Raw genomic sequence first — 23,195 nt, 5'->3', positions numbered from 1 at the left:
TTACTTCTGATTTTATTTCGTCAACACCACATTGACCAGGCCACCATCGCAAATAATTCCTGCTTGCGAGGTTGCGTATCCACCACTAAAACAACGTTCGAAATGGAGTGAAGATGAGGATGATCAATTTTCACCCAGTCAAAAGATTTCATTATAGTGATTTTATGGTCACTATAATCCTTAATGTCATTCTTATTGAAAATGATTGCTGTTTTTTCTCTATTTATGGTCACTATAATCCTCATCATTTGGGAGATCATTGTTATGAAATTTTAAAGTACTCGCAACGGTATAAACCGTACCGAAGTATAGTTTAACAAGAACAAGGTCGAACCCACAGGAACTTGAATGAACGTAGAAAAATTAATCAAATCCTAACCAAATTAATTATAATCTAGTTTAATAAAAATTGGTTTTTTTTTTTTAAAAAAATTAAATAAACTAAACAAATAATTAAACTAAGCAAAGATATAATATAAAGCATAAAAGAGATGTAAACAATCTAGATAAATGGCCTGTTTGGATGTTAAAAAAAGGAGGGAGAGTAGAGTAGAGGGAAGGAGAGTAGTTCAATTACCTTGCTTGGGAGTTTTTTAAGGAAGGAGGGGGAGGGATTTGGAGGGGTTTCAACTACCTCCAACCCCTCATTTTTAATTCCTCCAAATTGGAGAGATTTGGAGGGAGAGTAGAGCACATAAATTATTAAATATGTAAATTACCTAATTTACCCTTATTATATTAAAAAAATTACAAGGCATTTTAACTTTAAAAAAAAAACACTGTAACCACAATCTCTCTCAGCTCTCTCAGCCAAAAATTTCTCTCAAGCTCTCTCAGTTCTCTCAGCTCTGTAACCCACGATTTTCTCTCAAGCTCTCTCAACTTACGCTGGCTCTCTCTTTCTCTCACGACTTCTTCACTCTTGGACTATCTTTCACTCTTCTCCCACACGCCTAGCATTCTCTCACAAAGGTAAACTCTGTTTGAATTTCTGTTTCATGGGTTTCTTAAGTTGAATCAAATAAGTATGTTCTTAAAATTGTGATTTTATTGAGTAATTTCTTATTAATTGTGATTTTATGCGGTAATAACATGTTATTTGTGGGTGAGTTTCTGATCTGAAGGCTTTTTTTCTTAAATTTTAAAATTTCAAAGTATTGCTCATAACGTGTTTGATAAAGTGCTTGAGTGAGTCTAGATTGTGAACTTGCATAAATTTGTATATTTTGGCTATGAATCTGTGTTTCTTGTTTATTTTTATTGGGTAATTTCTTGTTTTTTGTGCATGGGTTTCTGATTTGGGTAATTTCTTGTTTTGTTTTTGTTTTTGTTTTGTTTTTTTTTTTTTTTTTTTTTTTTTTTTTTTTTGTTTTTTTTTTGTGAATGGGTTTCTGTTTTGGCTCCTCCTAAGCCCCAACCAAAATTGTACTCTCTCAGCTTTTTGATGTTCAAGTTTGAACTGGAAAATGGATCTGATTTATGTTTTTGGCATTTGGGTTTTGAGAAAACTGTTAGCTTTTAGCTTGAAATCGTGTTTGCTTTCATTTTTCCCTGTTGTTTGGTTGCTGAGAAAATAATGATGTCTGGTCCTTAAAAATGTCTCCCCGAGAAGAACTCTGGTTCTTGCAATTAGTGCTGCCACTGAGGAACATAGAAAAAAAAAAACCGAAATCGAATAATGAAGACAGTCAAAAGAAGCATAGGATTGATAAGGGAAAATCTATTCTTAGTTCTTCTAAGAAACGTAAATCCAAAGCAAATACTGCCAGCCCTGTAACTAGTAAATCATGGCAGAAGTGTAAGTCTATCAACCATAAGGTTTCCACAGCTTTATTATCTATCTTTTCCAGAAAAGATTAGAAACCCCTGGACACTTGAAAGCATGGAGAATAAAAATGGTAGTTGCTGCAATTTTTCTGTTGTTTTTGTCTTTGAATATGATTAGTAAATATATTTATTTTGATGCAGAAGCTTCCTCAGGAAGCAACAAACCTATCACATGAGTTAAACAAAAAAGGTCATGTTGATGAAACAGTAATCTGTGGAGAAAGTGTTGCCACTGAGACTCTGCAGGTAAATGAATCTCTTCAGCACAAAGTTTGTTAGATTTCTTGTATTAGCGTCTTAAATATAGGCTATGCGGGTCAATTGTGAATATCATGACATATTTTTGTATTTCTTATATGTCTACATGCAGGTTGATCAGGTTCTGGGGTGTCGAGTTCAAGGCAATTACACGGGCCTTTCACGTCACTTATCTGTGAATGTAGCTGATGACCTATGTTCTAAGGACTTACTAATTTCAGAAAATCAAAACAGACTCTCAGAAGAAAATTCTGCTTGCGATACTGATTTAGATGTAGGAGCTGCTGAAAATCATATTGAGGGTTGTCAGAATATTGATAAGAGTTTTGACAGGGAAGAAAGCATGAAGAATGAAATGAGAGTGGATAAAATATGTGCTGATTTTTTGGCTAGATTAGGATTACTGCTTGACAGTGAGTTTGTTGTGTTTTCTAGTCCACCTGTGGATTTAACTAGCTTGTTGGAGGCTGATGCCGTTGGGCTGTCTGTAAGTAGGCTCTGTCTTGCCCCTGTGTTTGCTGTTTAGTTTGTTAATGAATTTCCCTTTCAACCAAAAAAAAAAAAAAGAAAGTGGATAAAATACATGCATACAAAAGATCTGCAACCAAAGAATGTAAAAAAGGAAATGCCATGGATCTTTTAAGAAAAGATATCAAGGATTCAGATTCTTGTGCTATGAATGGTAAAGATCAAGATGAATCTGCTGTAACTACAGAGAATTTTGAAAAGGCAAATGAAAGAATGGTTACGGAGGAGAATACTGATGTCAGTTTGAGAAATCAAGATATTGATGAAGTTCCAAAAATTTATGAAACAGATGTCTCTAATGAAACCAAAGACGATAAAGAAGTGGATTTAGAAATGGGAATGAGAAGCTCTGCAGAAAACAAAATTCAGGAAGCCACCTTGGCTGAATCTGCTTGTGTTGATGGAGAGAAGGTATCTTATGAGTTTTTAGTTAAGTGGGTTGGAAAGTCTCATATTCATAATAGTTGGATTTCTGAATCCGAGCTCAAAGTTCTGGCAAAGAGGAAACTTGACAATTATGTCAGTTAGGCAAGTAATGTTCCAAGACAATTTCATCTTCTAAAAACCTTTTCAATTGATCATTGAACTGTAAACTCTTGGGATTAATTTTTCTTTGGCACCAACTTGTGTTTATTTTTAGTTTTTCTTTCTAAAACAAGTCTATTGGCAATTACAGATACGGTCATAGCTCATTGTAACACTGTCCTTTTTTATGTGGCTTGAAAACTTTGTTTGCTTACATTCATTTTTATGCTTTTCACTTCTTAGTTGTCTGGCATGATGCAATGTCATATGAGGCCTTTGATTCAAAAATTGGTTGTACTACCAATGCTACTGCAGCCTGTAGGTCATACTATGCTCCTCCCATGTGGCTTTGTTGAAATTGAGTTTAGCTATGATGAGAGAGAGGATGAGAGTGAGAGAGGCTGTGACCATGAGCTCCTGCACTAGCTCCATGGGGTTCAAACTTCGAAGAAAGTTACAAGTTACAACACAGAGTCAGAGAGATGTTCAGACTTAAAAAGAAAGTGCGTTGTCAATTAAATTCACGTACTAAGAAAAAAAATATATATTAAAAATAATAATAATAAATGAAAGAAACACTCAAAATTTCAATATTTTGTTGATTTTTTCAGTAAACAAACAAACCAAACATTTTTTTCTTATTTTAATTATTATCAATTAAAGATGGTTTTTTTTAGTATAATAAAAAAGTAGAAAAAATATTTAATCATAGACTAATGTTGATTATTTAATTCACATAAAAAAAATTATCAAAAAAAAAAAATTCTAACAAATTAATCATAGACCAGTGTTGCAAGTCCATTTTTAAATAGGGGTAAATTTGTCTATTTTAATCATTTCCTCTCCTCTCCATCCTAATTTTTAAAACATCCAAACAAGGGGAAGGGTTAATTACTCCCTTCCCCCTTACTAATTTTAAAAACATCCAAACAAGGTAGAGAGGAATCATTCCCCTCTACTCTCCTCCCTACTACTCTCCTCCCCTCTACTCCCCTCTACTCTCCTCCCTCTCTAAACTTCCAAACAGGCCAAAAGAGTTAAGGTTTTGGAATCCACCTTGTTAATTCTTATCATCATATATTCAAAATCATTAATTTTTCCCAACCATTACATGATAATCTAGAAATCAATCTTGCTACCATGGAGAATATTATCATTAAAACTTCTATTTAAATATCTAAAGCATGCTCTTCTTTGGTTCCTTGGTATAAAATCAAATCATCAATTGTATCTGTAGTTAAATAAATCACAAGAGATATCCAATTTTAAAATCAAGAAATAATAAACCAAGCATTCAATTAATTAAGACAAATCATAAATCATGAGGAAAACATGATTAAACTTATATCTAGAATCTCATCTTAGTCAATTGATATGAAGCAAAAACAATTTAAATCATTAAAAAACAAATATTGTGGAAAAAATCAAATCACATAAATAATACTAATAATCCTTAACAAGGTTTCATCTTCAACCCTAATTATAAATTTAGCTAATCGTGATAATTGAAATAAAATACAAGAATAAAATACTAAACATTAAACTAAACAAATAAAATAAAATAGAAAATAATCACAATGCTGTCATGGAGAAAAGCCACATGCGGGCCCCAGCATTAGCCTCACTTTTCTGTTTGCTCATATTTATATCACACAAAGACGCGCACTTCAAAGAGAAGCCGCCTGACTCTATGAAAATTCCTAATACAAGTGAAACTAGGATGGTAAGCCACACGTTATGCTTTAAGTTGTGCCCAACTGAAACCGAAGACTAGCCCAAGAGTGTTTGTGTTTCAATAAGAAATAGAGAGGCCCACCAACAATTAACAAATGTTCATTTAAACCTCAAGCCCATGTATCTCTTCCACGTGAATAAGCTCCCTATCTATTAGTTCTTTTCTTTGCTCCTTCACGTATCTCCATGTCCTTCTTTTCATGTTGGCTTTGAATCAATAAGCCTGGACCTCTTTTCTTTAATTTTCTTTCTACTTGCTTAGCACGTCATGCTTTTATTTTCTTTACTTCATGCCCTCCAGGTCCTTCAGGTTGGGTTAGCAACTGACTGAGCCCCACTTAGCATGTAAACCCTTATCACCTATTAAACAAAGATAATATATAATTAGTCGCAAAATAGCTTAAAAGTATGGCAAAAAAAATGCAAATATGAGAGTATTTTATTATATATGTTTCATGCACATCAATCATCCTCACTAAAACATTAGAAAATCACTATAATCTATGTCATTCTTAAAATTTATTGATAACCACATCATCTAACCTAATTAATTTGAGATAATATATATATATATATATATACTTTCTACTTTCTTTCTCTCTCATTCTTACTGAAAATGACTGTTGTTTTCCCTCTATTTATGGTCACTATAATCATCATCATCTGGGAGATCATCCTCACTAAAACATTCTATGACATTCTTAAAATCAATACCTAATTAATTTGAGATAATATATATATATATACTTTCTACTTTCTTTCTCTCTCATTCTTACTGAAAATGACTGTTGTTTTCCCTCTATTTATGGTCACTATAATCATCATCATCTGGGAGATCATCCTCACTAAAACATTCTATGACATTCTTAAAATTTATTGATAACCGCATTATCTAACCTAATTAATTTGAGAGAATATTATATTATTTTCTTTTCTACTTTCTTTATCTCTTTTAATTAATTCATCCTTAGCCTTCACAAGTGTCCATTCTTAATATTCTTAGGTTGAACCTGACACCTCTCCCTTGTTAAGCACTATGGCTAACACCGTGACCAACATACCAGGTAAGCTCCTTATGAGCTAATAATAAGTATTATTAAATTTATATTAGATTTACATGATTTATAGTTTCTGAACTTCCATATCACCTTTATCTTAATGTATTAAATATTACTAAATTTGTTTTCATTGCTAAATTAACTTGTGATTTAAGAATAATACCTTTGCGTAGGAATTTACTACTTATGACTTTATTTTAAGAGTGATTTTTATTTAATCAAAATAATTTCTACTTAAAGGATTGTATAATATATTTATTCATGCTTATTTATACTATACCTTTTTCTATTAACCTTATAATGTACTATTTTATGTTAACCTTATAATATCATGAAAATTTATTTGAAAGTTTGTTTCAATTTTTTAGATATTTTAGTCAATTTTGCTAATATTTACAAATTATTACCTTTATTTTATTTTAATTAATTACTAAATTAATTATGACATCATCATGATTTGACCTCAATCAACTTCAGTCTAACTTTAAAAATCTTGAACCTCTCCTTTTGCTGGTTCTTTGAATGGCCTGTTTGAAAACCATGGGTCACATCCCCTAACCACATCCCACATCCGCCTGTCAATTTGCTTCAGCTTTAAATTTGTCAATTATGAAAAATAGACCAATAAAATACATATATAAGGATGGTTGGATCAATAAGAAAATATATAAATAGAACTTCCCCATGCCAAACCTTATTGATGTGTGGGAACACGTTTTTGGGTAAAAATGCCACCATGGCATGTGGGCTGTGGCTCACTTTTCAGATATTACAAATGAGTGTGAAGAGCAAGAGCCAAGAGGCAATTTTTGGGTTTGTTTTTTTTCTTGTTCGATAGTGTCTCAATAGGACCATCTCAAACATTCTTAGCGCTTATACCGCATCACATGACTGTTATATTTTCCAAGTTTCAAATATTAAGCTTGGAAGCAATTTGGAAGAATAAAATGAAAACGAATGTGTGGAGATATGTTGGCCGGCTTCATCATCATCAAGACCATTCTTGTGCACTCATTCGTCGACGTGTTTCTTGAAAGTGCTATGAATATATACAAAAAGATCCAAACTTATTTTGAATATGGCTTCAAAAGGATGAAAGAAGGATATCAATGTTTTAAGTCGCAATATGGTGAAAGAAGGATTTCTTTTCGGATCAATTTCTAATGTTTTGGTTGCAAGCTAAGGACAATACAGTTCTATATGGATGTTATATTTAATAGTAAGTAGGTTGAAATGGGTTGTGTCACATTCATGTCAACCTAACACCACCCATTTATTAATCATGTCATGTGGGTTGGATTGTGTCAACCCGTCCCATTAACAGGTTGAATTAGGGTTGAATAGTCATGACATGATTATTAAATGAGTTGGGTTTAGATTGAGCCATTTAGTCAAATACCCTTACTTTGACATAACACAAACAAGACACGCTAACCTGAATTGACACCCCTACCTGACACCATGCAATACATTCCATCTTGATAGTTGTCATGTACCCCCGGGACATCAAGTACCCTTCCTGACACCTAATATGTGAGAGTCACTAAATAACCAGGGAGCCGACATGTACCCCCCTATTGTTCGGTACCATACTTGAAGATTTGCAATGCAACCTACCTAGTGTCTACACTTCCAGCATGCTGTGGTAACAAACGAGCAAGATCTAACAAATGGTCCTTTACACTTGGCTCTCAAACTCTAGCATGTTCTCCACTCCACTATCACCATAAGGAAATAACATGCACACATCTTTTTACATGTTCATATCTTCCAAGTATTGGAAGTCAAACTTGAAGATCTCTGGACATTAACTCCATACACTCCCTATAAGGGATAAGCGTACATTCACGGGAGCTTGGTCAACTCTACACCACTATATAAGCAACAAGCCTCCTCTTCTCCAAGGCACGCCAAATTTCTTATCTCTCATACTTTTGGAGTTATTGGAAATCGTTGAGTCACTAACTTAATTTTCAGAGGGTCTTTGGCCAGCACCCTATCGGTGCTCTCTGTAGGTTCTTCATCCTTCATTCTTTAAGTACCCCTCCTATCACTGCATGTTTGGATGATTGGATCATTGATGATTTTTTGTGCATCATCAATGCTAAAAGCTTTAGCTTTTAATAACCTAAAAAACTACTTTATCTATTTTAACACCCCACTTTATAACACACCCAACATCAAATGATCTATTTTCTTACCATTTCTTTTAAATATTTTTTCTTGTTCTTTCTCTATTCTTCCATCTCTCTCTCTTTCTCTCTTTTCTCCATCTCTCTTTCTTTCTCTAAAGAAAGAACAACCATGAACAAACCCACACATTTTTCTTCATAACCTAGCAAACTCACAGCTGCCACCACCACCACTACCACCCACAAATCAAAATCCCGGGCCAAAACCAAATAAAAAAACCACAACCCCCACATCACAACTATCGAACCAACCTAGCCACAACCAACCACCACCACAATCACAACCATCCCACCATAACTTTGATTTAAAATAAAATAAAATAAAAAAAACGCAACAACCACCACCATTACCACAAACCCATCTCAACAACCATCATAAACAGCCACAAAATTGAGCAACCCAACACCCTTACAACCTACCATCGCTACCACAAACATCCATAGCCCACCCATTGCTGCAACAACTGAATTCAGCCAAAGCCAACCAAAATTGAAAAATAACAAGTCTAACCCAGCCACAAATCCATGATGAACGAATCCATGATGAACGAGAGAGGAGATAGAGAGAAGTGAGAGAGAGAAAGCGAGGAGAGGACAATGAGAGAGAAATGGAGAGTTAGAGAAGAAATACGAAGTGAGAGAGAGGAGGCGGAGAGCTTTGGCCATGGGTCTTGGTGGTGGTGGTGGCACTGTTAAGAGAGAGAGAGAGAGAGAGAGAGAGAGAGAGAGAGAGAGTTAGAAAATAGGGAGAGAAAGAGAATGACTAAAAATAATATTTTTTTTTTTTAATTTTACCTTTTAGCTATAGTGAACCTTTTAGCTACAATGAACTGGTATTGATACCATTTTATTGTTGCTAAACATTTTAGCTTTACCACCACCAATGTAGCATGTTTTTAGTGTTTTGGGGTGCTAAAATAGCTTTTTAGCAATTTCAGCACCATCAATGTGAGTGCTTATTGTTATTCTTTACTCATGGTGGTAGTATAAAGGAAGTAATTTATGAGAGAGAGAAGAATCCAGCTATAGATAGTTTAATGGCTTAATGCCTTATTCACTAATTACTAGAATCTTGACATGGCCACAAGTGGTCTTTAACCTTTAGATCAAATATAAATCAATGGTTTAAAAATGTGTAACTCTTACATTCTTTTTAGGATCACCCTGGGGGAGGACAAAATTTTCTATGTTTTTTTATGGACAAATAATATTCCATGTTCAACTTTAGTATTTTCTCTTATCCTTTTTAGGTTTTTGTAATAGCGTACTTGTAACAAATATGAAGTTAGATAATTTGACTGTTGTGATCCATGTGTGACGGAAGTGTTAAATTGAACAAAAATTATAAGAGTTGAGTGATTTTTTTTTAATTCAACAAAAATTATAAGAGATGAGTGATTTTTTTTTTTTTTTTTAAATTCAATAGTTGGAGGTGAGCCAATTTGAACCATGAATGTCTCAATTGATTAATATAAGACAGTTGAACACAAACTTGTAGATGTACAATTTTTGGTTAAGTGTTGTCCATATTAATTATATTTACTACTCAATTGAAGTTTGTCCGAAATGTCATCTTCCACCACTAACATGTAACTACCCTTTTTTGAGGCAAAAATTCGTAGAACAACATAATAATGGTGACAAAGGAGATCTAGCAACACAAACAATCCGAGCATAGAATTAATCAATCTTGTCATTTATGGATCTAAGGTTTTTTTACAATTTTAGTATAGACGTGTTTTTAACTTGTTCCTTTAAAAATTAAAAAAAAAAAAAACCTTATTCCTTTAAAATAATTTTATCTCGTCTGTGTCAAATTTTATTTTTATTTTTTCTATTGCTAAATTTACTCGCATAGTCATCATCTCTATCAAACATAAAGTAGAGCAACTCAATTGCTTGGCTGCAGAAGGATTGGAGGAGCACAGAAAATTAGCGGCCGAAACGTAGGCCAACACAATTGTCATGGACCAGCGCTTCCAGAATCACTTATCGCTCTCCCATTAATGAGCACCTTAAATATATAATACAATATACATAAATAAACCATAACTCATTTCAGGAATTAGATTTAAAACGAAAAAAAAAAAAAAAATTACAAGAAACCGAGTCAAACACCAAAAGAGAAAGTGCGAGAGAGACAGACCTCGTGATAGTAGGAGTTGACGGCATATATACAATAAAAATAATAATAATAATAATATAAACTCATTCATAATAAAAATTTTACATCATTGTATCGATATGCCCATCAAAGCAACAGAAATACATCGTACTACATCATTCGTACTTAATTGAAAGAGATACAAAACATTAAACAAGAATAAAAGAAATTCTTGAACTACCAATCTAATTCTAGAAATTTCTCATATGAGCATATCGCATGGAAGGAAAACTTGACCACAAACATTTTGTTTAACAACTACCTAGCAAGGGCAGCAATATCTGATTCAAGCTCTAAGTAGGATGTTTCAAGTGGAATGCTTGAAGGTGCCATATTACGCTCAGTTGCTAGGCTTGCATTAGTCATCTCCAAAGCCAAACATTCTTTTAGTTCTGCTAATACTTGACTGATGTCTGGCCTTTGGCTTGCAATTGGTGGTATGCATGACAAGGCAATCTCCACAGCTTTCCAGGCAGAATTGGTGTGGAATTTTCCTTGTAACCTTGGATCAACAACACTTTGAATATCCCCACTTTCAATTATTGGATAAATCCAGTCAAGTATGTGAGTGTTTTTCTCAGGTCCTCTCATTATTACAGGTCGACCAGTGATTAGTTCAAACAAAACAATACCGAAGCTATAGACATCACTTTTTTTACCAAAGTTTCCAGATGCTTGATATCTGTATGTAAAACACAAGGCAATCGGATCAAGACAAGAAATCCATAGCTTGATTTAATTCAATAGGTTATTACTTCCATTATATCTAGTTGCAGTTGGTGTTTTTATATAGTTGAATTTATAGATATTAGTTTTATATGTATTAGCCCAAGAAGCCCAATTATATTACTCGGCCCTAGATTCTAAACCATATATATACCCTACTGAAAATTCCCTATAGCATAGAATTGGGATTATATTAAAGATTAACTATCATATCAAGGGCTTCTTCTATGGATGTAGGCCGTTAGACCAAACCACGTAATCATTGCATTCTCTCTCTTCTCTTTATACTATTTCTTTCTCTCTTTTTAGATTTTCATAATATCTATCGTGGTATGAGCGCCATAACTCTGATTCTAAAGTGTTGTTGGGCGTTGTAGTGCAATTCTATCTTTCTTCGTGCTCTTGCCTTTGTCTTTTTTGGTCAAGCTCCACAATGCTCTAATCCTCTTTGGAATAGATCAATCATTACCAAAGACATTTTGTTTGTTTGTTTAGACCCCTGTAAACTTAGATTGTTTAACCTAATTAATTAACCAAATTGTTATTTAGGTTTATTATTTAAATCTAGGTTAAACACAAACAATCATATCACTAAGTACAGAAAAGTAAAAAAGACAAGCGATATGATGACTCGAGAAAACCAATAAAACCATCTAGTTTCAAGGTAAAAAATTTGGGGAGGAATTAACCTAGACAATCCTCAAGGCAAAAAATTCGCTATAAAGAATGGAAGTTTTACAATAGATTTTTCCCTAAATCTAATGCTACCTCTTGTCATACTTACTTGACTCGATGCAGCTTTGAATCCAAGGACTTTTCTATCTGAATTTGGTGTGCACAAACACCTCCATTTGTGACTTTGAGATCTTACTTAAAGCTTTAGATCATCAGCAGCAGTTGATCTTGTATGCAGCAACTTATCTCCACTAGTTCTTATGATTGGATCTTCCTTTCGGTAGATGCTTGTTGAGTTAGAAGGTAATAGAACCTCACAGATCTCACAATAGTAACTCATAAAACTTCATAAGACTTTTGAAACTTGAATTAAGGTTTTCCTTTTTATATCTAGCAGTGTTGGACTCAAAACCTAAACGTTTCATGGGCTTTCGAGCCTGATTTAAAATTTGTAGAAAACGAGTTTCGATCAGTCGAATCTGTCTCTCGATTGGTCAAGCCTTGCAATTTTTGAATTCTTCTTTTTGTAGCTTGACTATTCTTGAATCTTGACTTGGATAAACTTGAGCAATGTCTAACATTGTTCTAAAACTTAAATATCTTAAACTAGACATGTTTTTGTACTCAATTTGCCAACATACATAAAATTAAAGCCTAAACATTTATTCCTAAATATTTAGAACCTAACACATTTGATGTCATTAGATGCTGATAGACTGCCATAACACCATTGTTGATATTGGAACCACCTCTGTTTTGCCCACTGCCACTGCCCTTGGGATGCTCCTTCGCTGATGTACTCAACCATGAAAGAATCACGGTCATCGAACGCATCATGCCTTGTTCAAAGTTTTTGCTTTTGCTCTCACACACCCATGCATTACCACATGCCTTTTGGACTCTTCATATGCTAGTGACCTACCTCCACACACCGGCCCTCTATGCCTATGCCATTTATCAACCTCCAAAATGTGCCACATCAGCTCTATGGCCATGTCATCAACCATGTTATGAGTATAAAACTAGGGGCAAAAGAGTAAACTATATGTAGACCTATATATATAAATAATATGTTATATGTTAGGGTTAATTTTAATAACCCAATACATATGTTTTCTCTAAAACAAACCACATTTGCCATGTTAACACCAATGCCACATTAGTTATGCCACGTTAGCATTCATGTGTCACCTCAGCTTCCGCATCAGCCTATCTTCTCAGGTCATCATGCTATGTCAGGAATCTAGTCAAGTTGGGTTGAACTGAATATTTGACCTTACCCAAACTGAACTCGGATCAGTTTGATGGGTGGACTACTTGATCAATTCAAATTTGGATCTTTGAACTAGATTGGATAGTTGAGTTTTGGTTTAAAAAAGACTATGGACTAACTTTGATAGTTGACTTTCAATTTGAGTTTGACTAGTGACCACAGTTGACATTTTACAACCAAATGTGTCCCACTTTGTTTTTTGCTTAGATTCTAATTTTTATTTTTTTAATAACGGGGAACCTCACCAAGGGAGGACCTTTTGGACCTACCACTAGGGAATAAACCATAGATATATGATCCCAACTGCCAGAAATGTGTATCAAGTGATCCAGGGGTACTCCTAGTAAAAATCAAACCTAGGATGTCTGGATTCATAACTCATCCCAAGCCTTCAACCACTGGGCTCACTCTGTTTCCTCATTTGAGGCTCCCAAGCCTCAAATCAGCAAAATAATAATAATGAAATTTGACCTTTTGCTCATTGAGTTCACCATCTATGATATTCATCAACTCATTCACATGCTTCATCACAACACTATTTTGTTGCCAATGGCCCTCAAGCTATAACAGCTCCTCCTTGGTCATTGATGCAGCCTTCTTAGGCCCTTATTGTCTTTTGGCATTCATTAATCGTTGTTGTTTGCTCTCAATTTGCATGTTCATTGTCTGATCCATATGTGATTGTCTTCATGGTCATCTTCAAGGCATCTTTATCTTCACAAGTTACATTCCAAACCCAAGATGACACCTTGAGTTTGAGGGGGGGGTGGGGGGGGGGGGGGAGGGATGGGTTAGAGATATTTATGAGTATTAACCTAAGAGGCCCAATTATCTTACTCAGCCCATGTACGCCTAACCCTAGCTCCTAATCCCTTTATATAGGCTGCTTAGGCTTCACTATAACATAAAATTGAGATTATAGTGAAGAGTCGTCAAGGGCTTTCTTTGTGGACATTGACTGTAAGGCTAAATTACATAATCCTTGTGTTTTCTCTCTCTCTGTGTCTCTCTTCTATCTTTACGCTTTCTTTCTCTCTTCAAAGAATCTATCAGTTGATTACTTTAATTATAAGTAATAGCTTTTGGCATCCTGATGCTTTGACAACTCCCACCAGTGAAAATACTGAGTAATATCACCTTGTAACAATTTTTGTCTGTTCTCAAATCCCATTAGAACATATGTAAAAGATACTTAAATACAATCCAACTCCAACATAAAAAAAGAAAATAAAAAAGTATATCAACCAGTAAGTATAAACACTTACTCTGGATCAAGGTATCCTAATGTGCCAGCTGGGCAAGTTGACACATGAGAGTCACTTTCAGTTGCAAAGATTCTAGACAACCCAAAATCAGCTATCTTGGCTTGCATATGTCCGGTCAATAAAATGTTGGAAGTTTTCAAATCTCTATGAATTATAGGCGGCTTGCAACCATTATGAAGATACTCTAACCCTACAACTCCACCAACAATCCATCATTAAGTCTAAGTAATAATTTATATATAAAAAAAAATCCAAAATGTATTAAAGATCAATAGTAATGTAATCAATTTGTTTGCGAACCATGTGCTGCGTCCACTGCAATATTAAGCCTCTCATTCCAAGTCATCACATTTGTGTTTTTCACTACAGGAAAAATATATGAATATAACTGTCTGTTGGGTTCTATTGGAAAAGGTATTGTTTTGCAAATTCAAGGCATAAGAAATTATAATTGTAAGATGTTCGTCAAACATATGCATTCCTAATCCAAATAGTATGAAATAGCAATAGCAATTCAGTTGTATAAAGCTTATACTAGCTAGTTGGTACCTCACCCATCCCCCCGTTTTGTCTGTTTTAATTGGTCGGATGATCAGAAATTTCAAATTGTTGTATCGTGAAAAGATTAGCTGGACCTTTGATGAATTCTTAGGCATTTTAACCTACCTTCTCTCTCTCTCTCTCTCTCTCTCTCTCTCTCTCTCTCCCCACATCTTAATATGTTTATTTGTTGCATAGGTGTTTCACTATGGGGTGGGGTAAGGCCTAGTTTCATTTTCATAAGAAGTTATCATTTTCACGCTAAGAGCAGGCCAAATGGGACTACCTATTGGAAATTATTTGGCAAGCATTTGATATGAGTAGCATCTTGTTTGGTGGTTTGCTCTTACTAAAAGCCAACCAAGTGCAGTTATGGAACTCAATCCAGGTCTTGCCCTATATTTAAAAATCATGCTTTTGATATGATAAAGGTAACCTATGATGAGTCATAGGAATACAGGATGAAGAGCGCTCTTCATCCTGTATTCCTATGACTCATCATAGGTTAAATGGTAAATACCTGATAAATGCTGGTGCAAATCGCCATTTTCCATATACTCATATAAGAGGGCCTTCTGGTCATCCTCGTCGCAGTATCCAACAAGAGAAACCAAGTTTCTATGATGAACAATCATCAAGAGTTGTACCTATATTTCAAACCAGTTCTTCAGTTAGTTGGATGAAAATCTTTAGTTGCATGTCTCATGTAATTACAGATTCACAGTTTCAATTTAAAAAAAAAAAAAAAAAAAAAAAAAAAAAAAATTCAAGCAATTCAGAAACAGGCTGCAATTTTCTATATTACCTCAACTTGAAATTCCTTATAGCCTTGCTTTGATGAAGGAGAGAGCAATTTAACAGCTACTCGAGCTTCATCTTTCAATTTACCAAGGTACACTTTACCAAATCCTCCTCCTCCAATGATGGTTTCGAAGTTATTAGTAATGCTCATAACCTCAGAGTAGCTATACCGTTGATCCTTTGATCTGATATTGGATTTGGTAACTATACCTACAGCAAGGAAGATTTTCAATAAAACTATCAAAACAATGTTTTAGAGTTGCGTGAGAAAATGCAAAGTCTATGTTCTAAATCTCTTATGTTTGTGTCCTCAAATCTATTTTATCTCACATGTTATTGTTACTAGGATTAAATATGGATTCCACTTATCCTAGGTTGGGGATGCCAGTAAATGCTCACGCTTGTGGCCCCAAATCTATACACAGTAACAGTTTACCATATTTAGGTTAAGGTTTCTCAACATGTATAGCTAGAGGAAGTCTTGAATTGCATGTTTGTCTGCATCTTTTGCATTTTAGCAAGAGTTCCCCATTGAAATTTTGTATTAATTTTTTTCAGAATAATAAATCTTATAATCAAATATTTTTTAATTAGTCACACTATACTCAAACAGAATGCAGAAATGAGTTTTCTACAGAAGAGAAGTTTTATTAGTAATTAGAACATTGCACACAGACACACTTTGTTAAACATATTAATCACTCTTCATTTGCACTATTGCTTTTTATTTCACTTACACATTTTTCCAATTAGTAGGAAGCCTTATATATACCATACAAAAGAGACAGGCTTCCTAAACTTACCAAACTACTTGCAAAAGGTTGAATATTTAAAGATACAAAGTCAACAAAGCAACTATTTCGCATTTAGATAGGGTTGTAAATGAGTCGAGTATTATAGTTCAGAATTGTTAGTTTTATTTTATTCTGAACACATGTCAAGCTTGAGCTCATCAGCAAACTAGATTACATATCCTAGCTTAGTCCATTTTCTTGTCAAACAAGTTTTAACTTGTTCGCGAGTTACTTGATTAATTTGTTCTTTTCCCATATATAATAATTAAAGACCCAAACTAAAATGTTTTATCTCTTCACAAATATATGTTAATAATTAAATTCACCAAACCTATATTGTTAAAACTCTTATATAATTTTTAATACAAAATGGACTATTTATATTCTCAATAAATTATAAATAATAATTTAAGATCTTATAAACTTATTTACAAACTTACTATATCCAATTTCAAGTTTATAAAAATATATATACATGTATGCATATGAATATGTATTATTATATAAAGGAAAAGCATACAAACATGTTCTCGTGTTGTAAATCAAAGGTTTTTGGTACTTTACCTCTTGGGTTTGGTATCAAACCCTAAGCAAAACTCAATGCCATGGAAATGGATCTACCACCATTCTTATGAATATGAACTATTATATATGTGCTCACCAAAAAAACCCTAATGGAATAGGTTTCCTACATGAGCGCCTATCTAGGAATCCTTATGGGCCCAAATGCCAACATTTTATATATTAGATGAAATTATTAAATTCACCATTTCCTAACAATTTAAATTTTTTAGATAATTTGTAATTTATCATGGTATGAGGAATTGGGTTCAATCCTCTGTCTCCAAATTACCTCTCATTTAATAAATAAATAAATAAAAATAAATAAATAAATAAAAAGTTTTAGGCCCCACTTAAGGGCAGCTCGGGTGGACCACACATGAGTGTTAGATTAAATGACCAAATTAATTATTTCCTAACAGTTCAAGCTTTTAGGGCAATCAATTTTATCAATGTATACTTAAATCAAGCTTTAGACCTATGAGTTTGTACATGAATGCATTATTATGTTTGAGCTTAACTCATTTAATAGTCCAAGTCTAAACTGAGGCATGAGCTTGGCTCATATGCTAAATATATGAATATAAACAAGTTTTTCCCTAGTTGAGTTTGATTTGTTCATAAAATACTTGGTTCATTTACATCCCATCATCTAACATGTTATGCCCAAGTTGCTTATGTATTCCTAAGCCATTGAATGCCAAAGACAACCATCCGCCCACTAAAGTGAGATGTTATCCCTATCTTATTTTGTAGCTACTCTAAAGACATGCAAACACAAAATAGCACACATGCAAAATGCTTCAAGAACAAAGCATTGACCTATTGATAGAATCAATGCTAACTCTTACATAGTCCCCATCAACACCAACTACTTTCTCATGGCGTTGAGCTGCCATCAAAATTTGGAGCACTTCAAGATAGATTATCCCTTCATGAATATAACTGCTATATGTTCTTGAATATAACCTTTTAGTATATTTTCTCAAATAAAATGATGATGTACCTCAACTACTTCGTCCAAGAACGAAACACATTCTGTGCAGCCAACTTTATTCTCTACTTTATTTGTTGAGAGAGACATTGTTGGTTGTCGCTAGCTACACCAAGATATTGTCCCCAACTAGAATTGAACATATATCCAGTTGTGGAATTATGTGTTGAAATATCTCCAGTACAATCAGCAGTGGAAAAACCAACTTCATAAAGAATCCCTAGACTAGATAATATCCTTAACATATTGTAGGATGCGTCAAACTTTTTCCAAATGTGGCTTGCTAGGATACTACATAAACTGCCTTACTATCCCAATTATATAAGCAATATTTGGTCATGACAACGCTTAGTAGATTAAACTACCCAGTACTTTATTTTTGTTTTGTGGTATGATTGTGTCCATCATAAACTGAATTAGGCCTCTGCATAATTGGCTTAATTAATCAAGTTGGTAAATTTGGCTTAAAATTAATCGGCCAAGGTCTAAATTCCTAACACAGCCTTTTTCAGAAAGATCACTTATGTTTAGGTAGGCAATATCTTATATGGGAAGCTATCCCCATCCAGGGAAAGAATGCAATGCAGTAGTGCACGCCATTAATATGATAACCCTATGCATTCAATCTTGGGATCTTATATAACTTCTAGAATTCTTGCCAACCTGCCATGGATGTAGTCATTATTTTTATTAATATTTTTTTATCAGTCCAGTAAAAAAGGCAACAACAGTTGAAGAATACTACCCACTGACACAATAAAGCTACTTAGAGCACCACCGAATCATGAATTCATACCAAAGCATTGCATGAAGAGAAATGAGTGCATTTACCCCTTGTTCACATGTTGAAGTGGTATGTGGATGTATTTATTATTGTCGATCAATTGCATAATATTGCCATCACGACCGTGTCGTGTGGTTGGTCACAATTGCCTCTGGTGAGAATTAAACAATGTTCGTTTTACTTTCATAACCATCTTAAAGGCGTTGGTGTATCACAGGAAAATAAGACTGGCTAGGATTGGGTACTGCATCTTTTCTAAACGACATCACTAGCAATTACAAGAAAGAAATACCTCCATGTCTTTTCTGTTTATAGATAGCCAGACCACTAAAGATGAACAGAAGGAGCAGGACTGCTGCTGTGGACAATGCAACAACTGGAATAACAAACTACTTTTTCTTCCTTCTCTTGCATGCAACTGACTGACAAGGATCTGGATTTTCATTCACCCTTGCATAGAGTGAATCAAGGTAGTATGCCATGGTAGGTAAGTTATTAAACATTAATGTTGCTGTCTTTATACAATAAAAATTGATATTGGAAAAATAAATGAGATACTCCTAAGATTTTACGTACATATAAGTGAAGAAGTATATATATATATATATATATATAGTTTTTTTTCTAGTATTAGGCACACAAAAGTAGTTATATATAAAAGGAAGAGAGAGAGAGAGAAAAAAAAAAAAAAAAAAAAACAATAGAAAATGACCAAGTGAAATTAGAATTAATAAGCAAAAGGAATTATGAAGGAAGATAAGATAACCTCAATGCCAACTTCCCATCCCTATACTTCTGCAGAAGATCCTCAGGAATTGAACCTGTGAACTTGTTCCCACGCAAATCACTGAAGAGACAGTGTTAGGCAGATGACCTCAATCTCCCTACACGAAAATTTACGTTTGCAATACCATGATCAAATCTCAAAAACTTACAGAGTGTTCAAATTTGGCAGTTGTGCCAAAAATTCTGGCAGCGGCCCAGTTAAGTTATTGTATGACAAATCCCTGAAAGAAGAGTTAGCAAGATCTTTAGAAAACATATACAGAAATGTTAAGTTAAAGAATATTTTTCTGTTCTTGAAACCTGATACTGAACTTGCATATAACACAATTGTATAGGTGGTGTTGCTGGAACAGCTAGTATCTAGCTAGTACAATTGTATAGTAACCAAATGCAACATATCAACCAAAATTCAAATTAAGACTCACAAGGACTGTATTGCTTTAAGATTCGAGAATGAAGTTGCAATCTTCCCAGTCAAATTGCTTGAGCTCAAGTTCCTGTTTGTCATTATGAAAAAAGGAAGAGGAGTTGAATTTTTGGTAGATAATTTGCAATCCAAATAAAATTAATCTCGTGCAATTAGTCAGCACCCATGGACGAAGGGAGGTGTTATGTGGTTGAACATTCGCTTTGTTTGTTTTGATGTAAAATATTTTCAGAAAAATATTTTCCTATTTTACTATGTTTGTTTTACAGTAAAATATTTAGTCAAAAGTAAAATATTTTCAGTCAACCAAATCAACTAGACAAATTTATGTAAAATATTTTACACTTAAAAATTTTGGTAAAACATTTTACATTTTCTTTCAAGCTCTCACCCAAACACTTCCTCAGACCTCACCCCTTAGTCCCTCTCACGCTCTTTCCCTTCTCACTCTCAAGTTCTCCCTCCCCACAAACTAGAGCCACCTAGCCACTCTCAGTTTCATCAGCACCACTCATCTCTGGTAGCTCTCATCACTGGCTCCACCTCTGCCATCGTCGCCTGACTCCCCTCCACACCTCCACCGACTGAGTTTGGTTCAACCACTCAAACCCACCGATTCTTTTTTTCGATCTGACCATACACCAGCTCTTACTCCACCGATTCTCTTACCCAGTGGCGGCGCCACATAGAGGTCAGGGTGGTCCCAGGACCACCCTGACCTGAAAAAAAAAATTATATGTAATAATTAAATATTTTTCATTTATCCACCCTTAAAAAAAAATAGGAACACCCTCAAAATTTTTTTATGCCAATAAAATTAAAGAGAGATGTTATGTCCACAACATTTTTACAATATTTTCATAACAAATCACAGGTGGTTAGTTGTTATTAGTTCAAATTTGAACCTAGCACTAAGATTACTTTTTTATGATAACAATAATAACCAGTAACAACCTACCACTTAGGATTTGTTGTAAAAATGTTGTGAAAATGCCATGGACATATCATTTCTCAAAACTAAATTTTGGTGGATTATTTGTTACATTTTGGCCGGTACCAGTTTTTAGAAGAAAAAAAATCCCTAAACGGACAAACTTGTCAGCACAACATGTCATTACCTGCGTCGAATGCCTAAAAAACAAATCCAGCCATCGCAAAGGTCACCCCTACTTCTTCTTCTTCCTTTTCTTCTTCTTCATATTGTACTATTTTTGGTTGTTGTTTTTTATTATTTAATTACATATTTATGTTTTAATATTATAAAACAGTAATTGTTATGTAATAACTAAATGATCTGAGTGTCAAAAAAGAAAAACTAAACGATTTGTTTTATTTGAGGTTTACTTATTTGGGTCAATAATTTTATGTTGTATAAGAAAATATAAATATAGATATATATTATTTTTAATTTTTTTTAGAAACCCCGAAATACCCTGAAATGGTACGTCGAAATAGATCAGTACCGAAATATTCCGTTCCACTAAACAAATCGAAACAGTGTCCAAAACAGTATTCATAACATTGCTTTCAAGCAAAAAGAGAAAGCTAAAAAAAAAAAATTGAACTAAAATCTAAAAAAGAAAAAATTGTAATAGAGAATCTAAAGAAAAAAAAAAATTGTAATAGAGCAAGCCCACCCAGGAACACCCTGAAAAATATTCCTAGAGTCGCCACTGCTCTTACCACCATCACACTGGCTCTACCTCCACCTTCATCAACTCACCCACTAGTTCTCATATCTAGTTTTTTTTTTTTTTTTTTGACCACTACATGGGTTTATTGATTTGGGCTTTTTGGCTGGTTTTATGGGTTGTGGTGGGTGGCTGAGATGTTTGTAGGTCCGTTGATGGCTAAGGTTTTAGGTTGCTGGAATGGTTTGTGGGCTATGGTGAGGACTGGGTTTGTGGGTTATGGTGGGTGGGTGGCCGGCTTTGGCCTCTCTTTTTTTGTTTTTCATTCTCCAATTTGTGGATTTGTGTGGTCAATGGAGTGTCGGGGTGGTGGTGGTGGGTGTGTTTGTGGCGATCTAGTGGTGATTTGGGTGGTGGTGGTTTGGTTTTGTGAGATTTTTTTTTTTTTTTTTTTTTTTGGGAGCTAAAACAATAGAAAGTCTTTATTTAACTGAAGAAATTACATGTAAAACTAGTAACTAACAACCACATGGAGTGGTGTTCCCAGAGAAAGCACTGAAATACAATGGAAAACCCAACCCTAGAAATACTTAGCCTGTTCAAACTTGTGTAGCCATTAGTTGTTGATATTCCTTAAAAAAAACCCATTGACACCCTCAAGGAATATGTTCGGTGGACCTGGACTTGCTCAAAATTGTTTTGTGAGATTGTTAAAATTCTTTTAAAATATACTTTTTTTTTTTTTTTTTTTTTTACATTTTCAAGAATACAAACCAAACATGGTAAAATGAAAATATTTTACATGTAAAATATTTTACCTTTGCAAATATTTTACGTCAAAACAAACAAAGCGTGACATCACAAACAAGTAAATTCAGTTAAATATCATAAAACATGACATTACTTTTGGTCCACTCTATTATTGCGTGTGAAAGGAATCTGTTCCAATATCCCATTTCCTAAAATGACGCATCATAGTTCATATCAGTTTATAAAATGGTCCATTTTATTTTTATGTGATGCCTGCAAGTTAAAGAGGATACTTTTCCCTTCAGATGATATATTGATTGGAATTTCACGGCAAGCCTGAACACAAATTATGATGTTTTGGAAGTGCACTTACACTGATATAATACTTGGAATAGAATAGTTGTAACTGCAGTGCAAACCATCCCATGAATATTCCCTCGGGACACATGGATCGCCTTGCCAGTTTCTAGTCAACTTGTACAGTGTCTTGATTTCCATTATGGCTTCAACTATTATTTTTAATGGAAAACAAGAATTTATAGATGATTATTCGAAAAGAGAGTGGGAAAGAGAAGCATAAGTTTGAAATACAAAATCATATAGAAATATGAAAAGTAAAAGCTAGTTCCAAATTTGCAGCAGTTGAACACATGCCTTGGCAGAGATGATGAATTGTCTGAATGTAGCTTGTATGATTAGCAAAGCAAATTACCAGCGGTTGCAAATACTATGGTTTTCTTTTGTTGATAAGTACAGTTGCAGATACTATGGTGGCAAGTAACAACGCAACTTATGATACAATTTCAATTCATCATATTTGTAAAATAACTTGGAGATTTCTATTATAATTAATTAAATTTCCACTAAAGTATTGAGAATTAAGTAAAATTAAAACCAAATCT

At 34.0% G+C, this 23,195-nt stretch overlaps 3 protein-coding genes across 6 annotated transcripts; 1 reads left to right on the top strand and 2 right to left on the bottom strand.

Annotated features, from left to right (window-relative positions):
- The first annotated feature begins 640 nt into the window (after window positions 1-640).
- Window positions 641-3,352, top strand: LOC126725292 (protein CHROMATIN REMODELING 4-like). Of its 3 annotated transcripts, none has more exons than XR_007655392.1 (3): window positions 641-972; window positions 1,972-2,073; window positions 2,198-3,352. XR_007655392.1 is itself a non-coding variant. In XM_050429859.1 (2 exons), exon 2 carries the CDS (start codon window positions 2,716-2,718, stop codon window positions 3,139-3,141), a length of 426 nt encoding a protein of 141 aa, XP_050285816.1. In that variant the 5' UTR covers window positions 764-972; window positions 2,198-2,715; the 3' UTR covers window positions 3,142-3,352. The 3 variants fall into 3 exon arrangements, 1 of the variants encoding a protein (XP_050285816.1); XR_007655391.1 differs by having other exon boundaries at window positions 765-972; window positions 1,969-2,073; XM_050429859.1 differs by lacking the exon at window positions 1,972-2,073 and having other exon boundaries at window positions 764-972.
- Window positions 3,353-10,317: 6,965 nt separating this feature from the next.
- LOC126725289 (receptor-like protein kinase At3g21340) lies at window positions 10,318-19,170 on the bottom strand. Of its 2 annotated transcripts, XM_050429857.1 has the most exons (6): window positions 18,992-19,170; window positions 15,571-15,776; window positions 15,286-15,412; window positions 14,526-14,588; window positions 14,226-14,415; window positions 10,318-10,968 (listed from the first exon to the last, which is right to left on the bottom strand). In XM_050429857.1, exons 2-6 carry the CDS (start codon window positions 15,715-15,717, stop codon window positions 10,545-10,547), a joined length of 951 nt encoding a protein of 316 aa, XP_050285814.1. In that variant the 5' UTR covers window positions 15,718-15,776; window positions 18,992-19,170; the 3' UTR covers window positions 10,318-10,544. The 2 variants fall into 2 exon arrangements, with proteins under 2 accessions (XP_050285814.1, XP_050285815.1); XM_050429858.1 differs by lacking the exon at window positions 14,526-14,588.
- A 233-nt stretch (window positions 19,171-19,403) lies between these two features.
- Window positions 19,404-22,797, bottom strand: LOC126725293 (probable LRR receptor-like serine/threonine-protein kinase At1g05700). Its single transcript, XM_050429860.1, has 4 exons — window positions 22,667-22,797; window positions 19,911-19,982; window positions 19,635-19,706; window positions 19,404-19,546 (listed from the first exon to the last, which is right to left on the bottom strand). The coding sequence occupies exons 1-4, from the start codon at window positions 22,789-22,791 to the stop codon at window positions 19,444-19,446; spliced, it is 372 nt and encodes a 123-aa protein (XP_050285817.1). The 5' UTR covers window positions 22,792-22,797; the 3' UTR covers window positions 19,404-19,443.
- Between the last annotated feature and the right edge of the window lie 398 nt (window positions 22,798-23,195).

This window comes from Quercus robur, chromosome 5 (genome assembly GCF_932294415.1).
Source record: "Quercus robur chromosome 5, dhQueRobu3.1, whole genome shotgun sequence".
Classification (NCBI taxonomy): Eukaryota; Viridiplantae; Streptophyta; class Magnoliopsida; order Fagales; family Fagaceae; genus Quercus; species Quercus robur.
The sequence above is the reverse complement of the archived record's forward strand: the minus strand, read 5'-3'. Positions and strand labels throughout refer to the sequence as shown.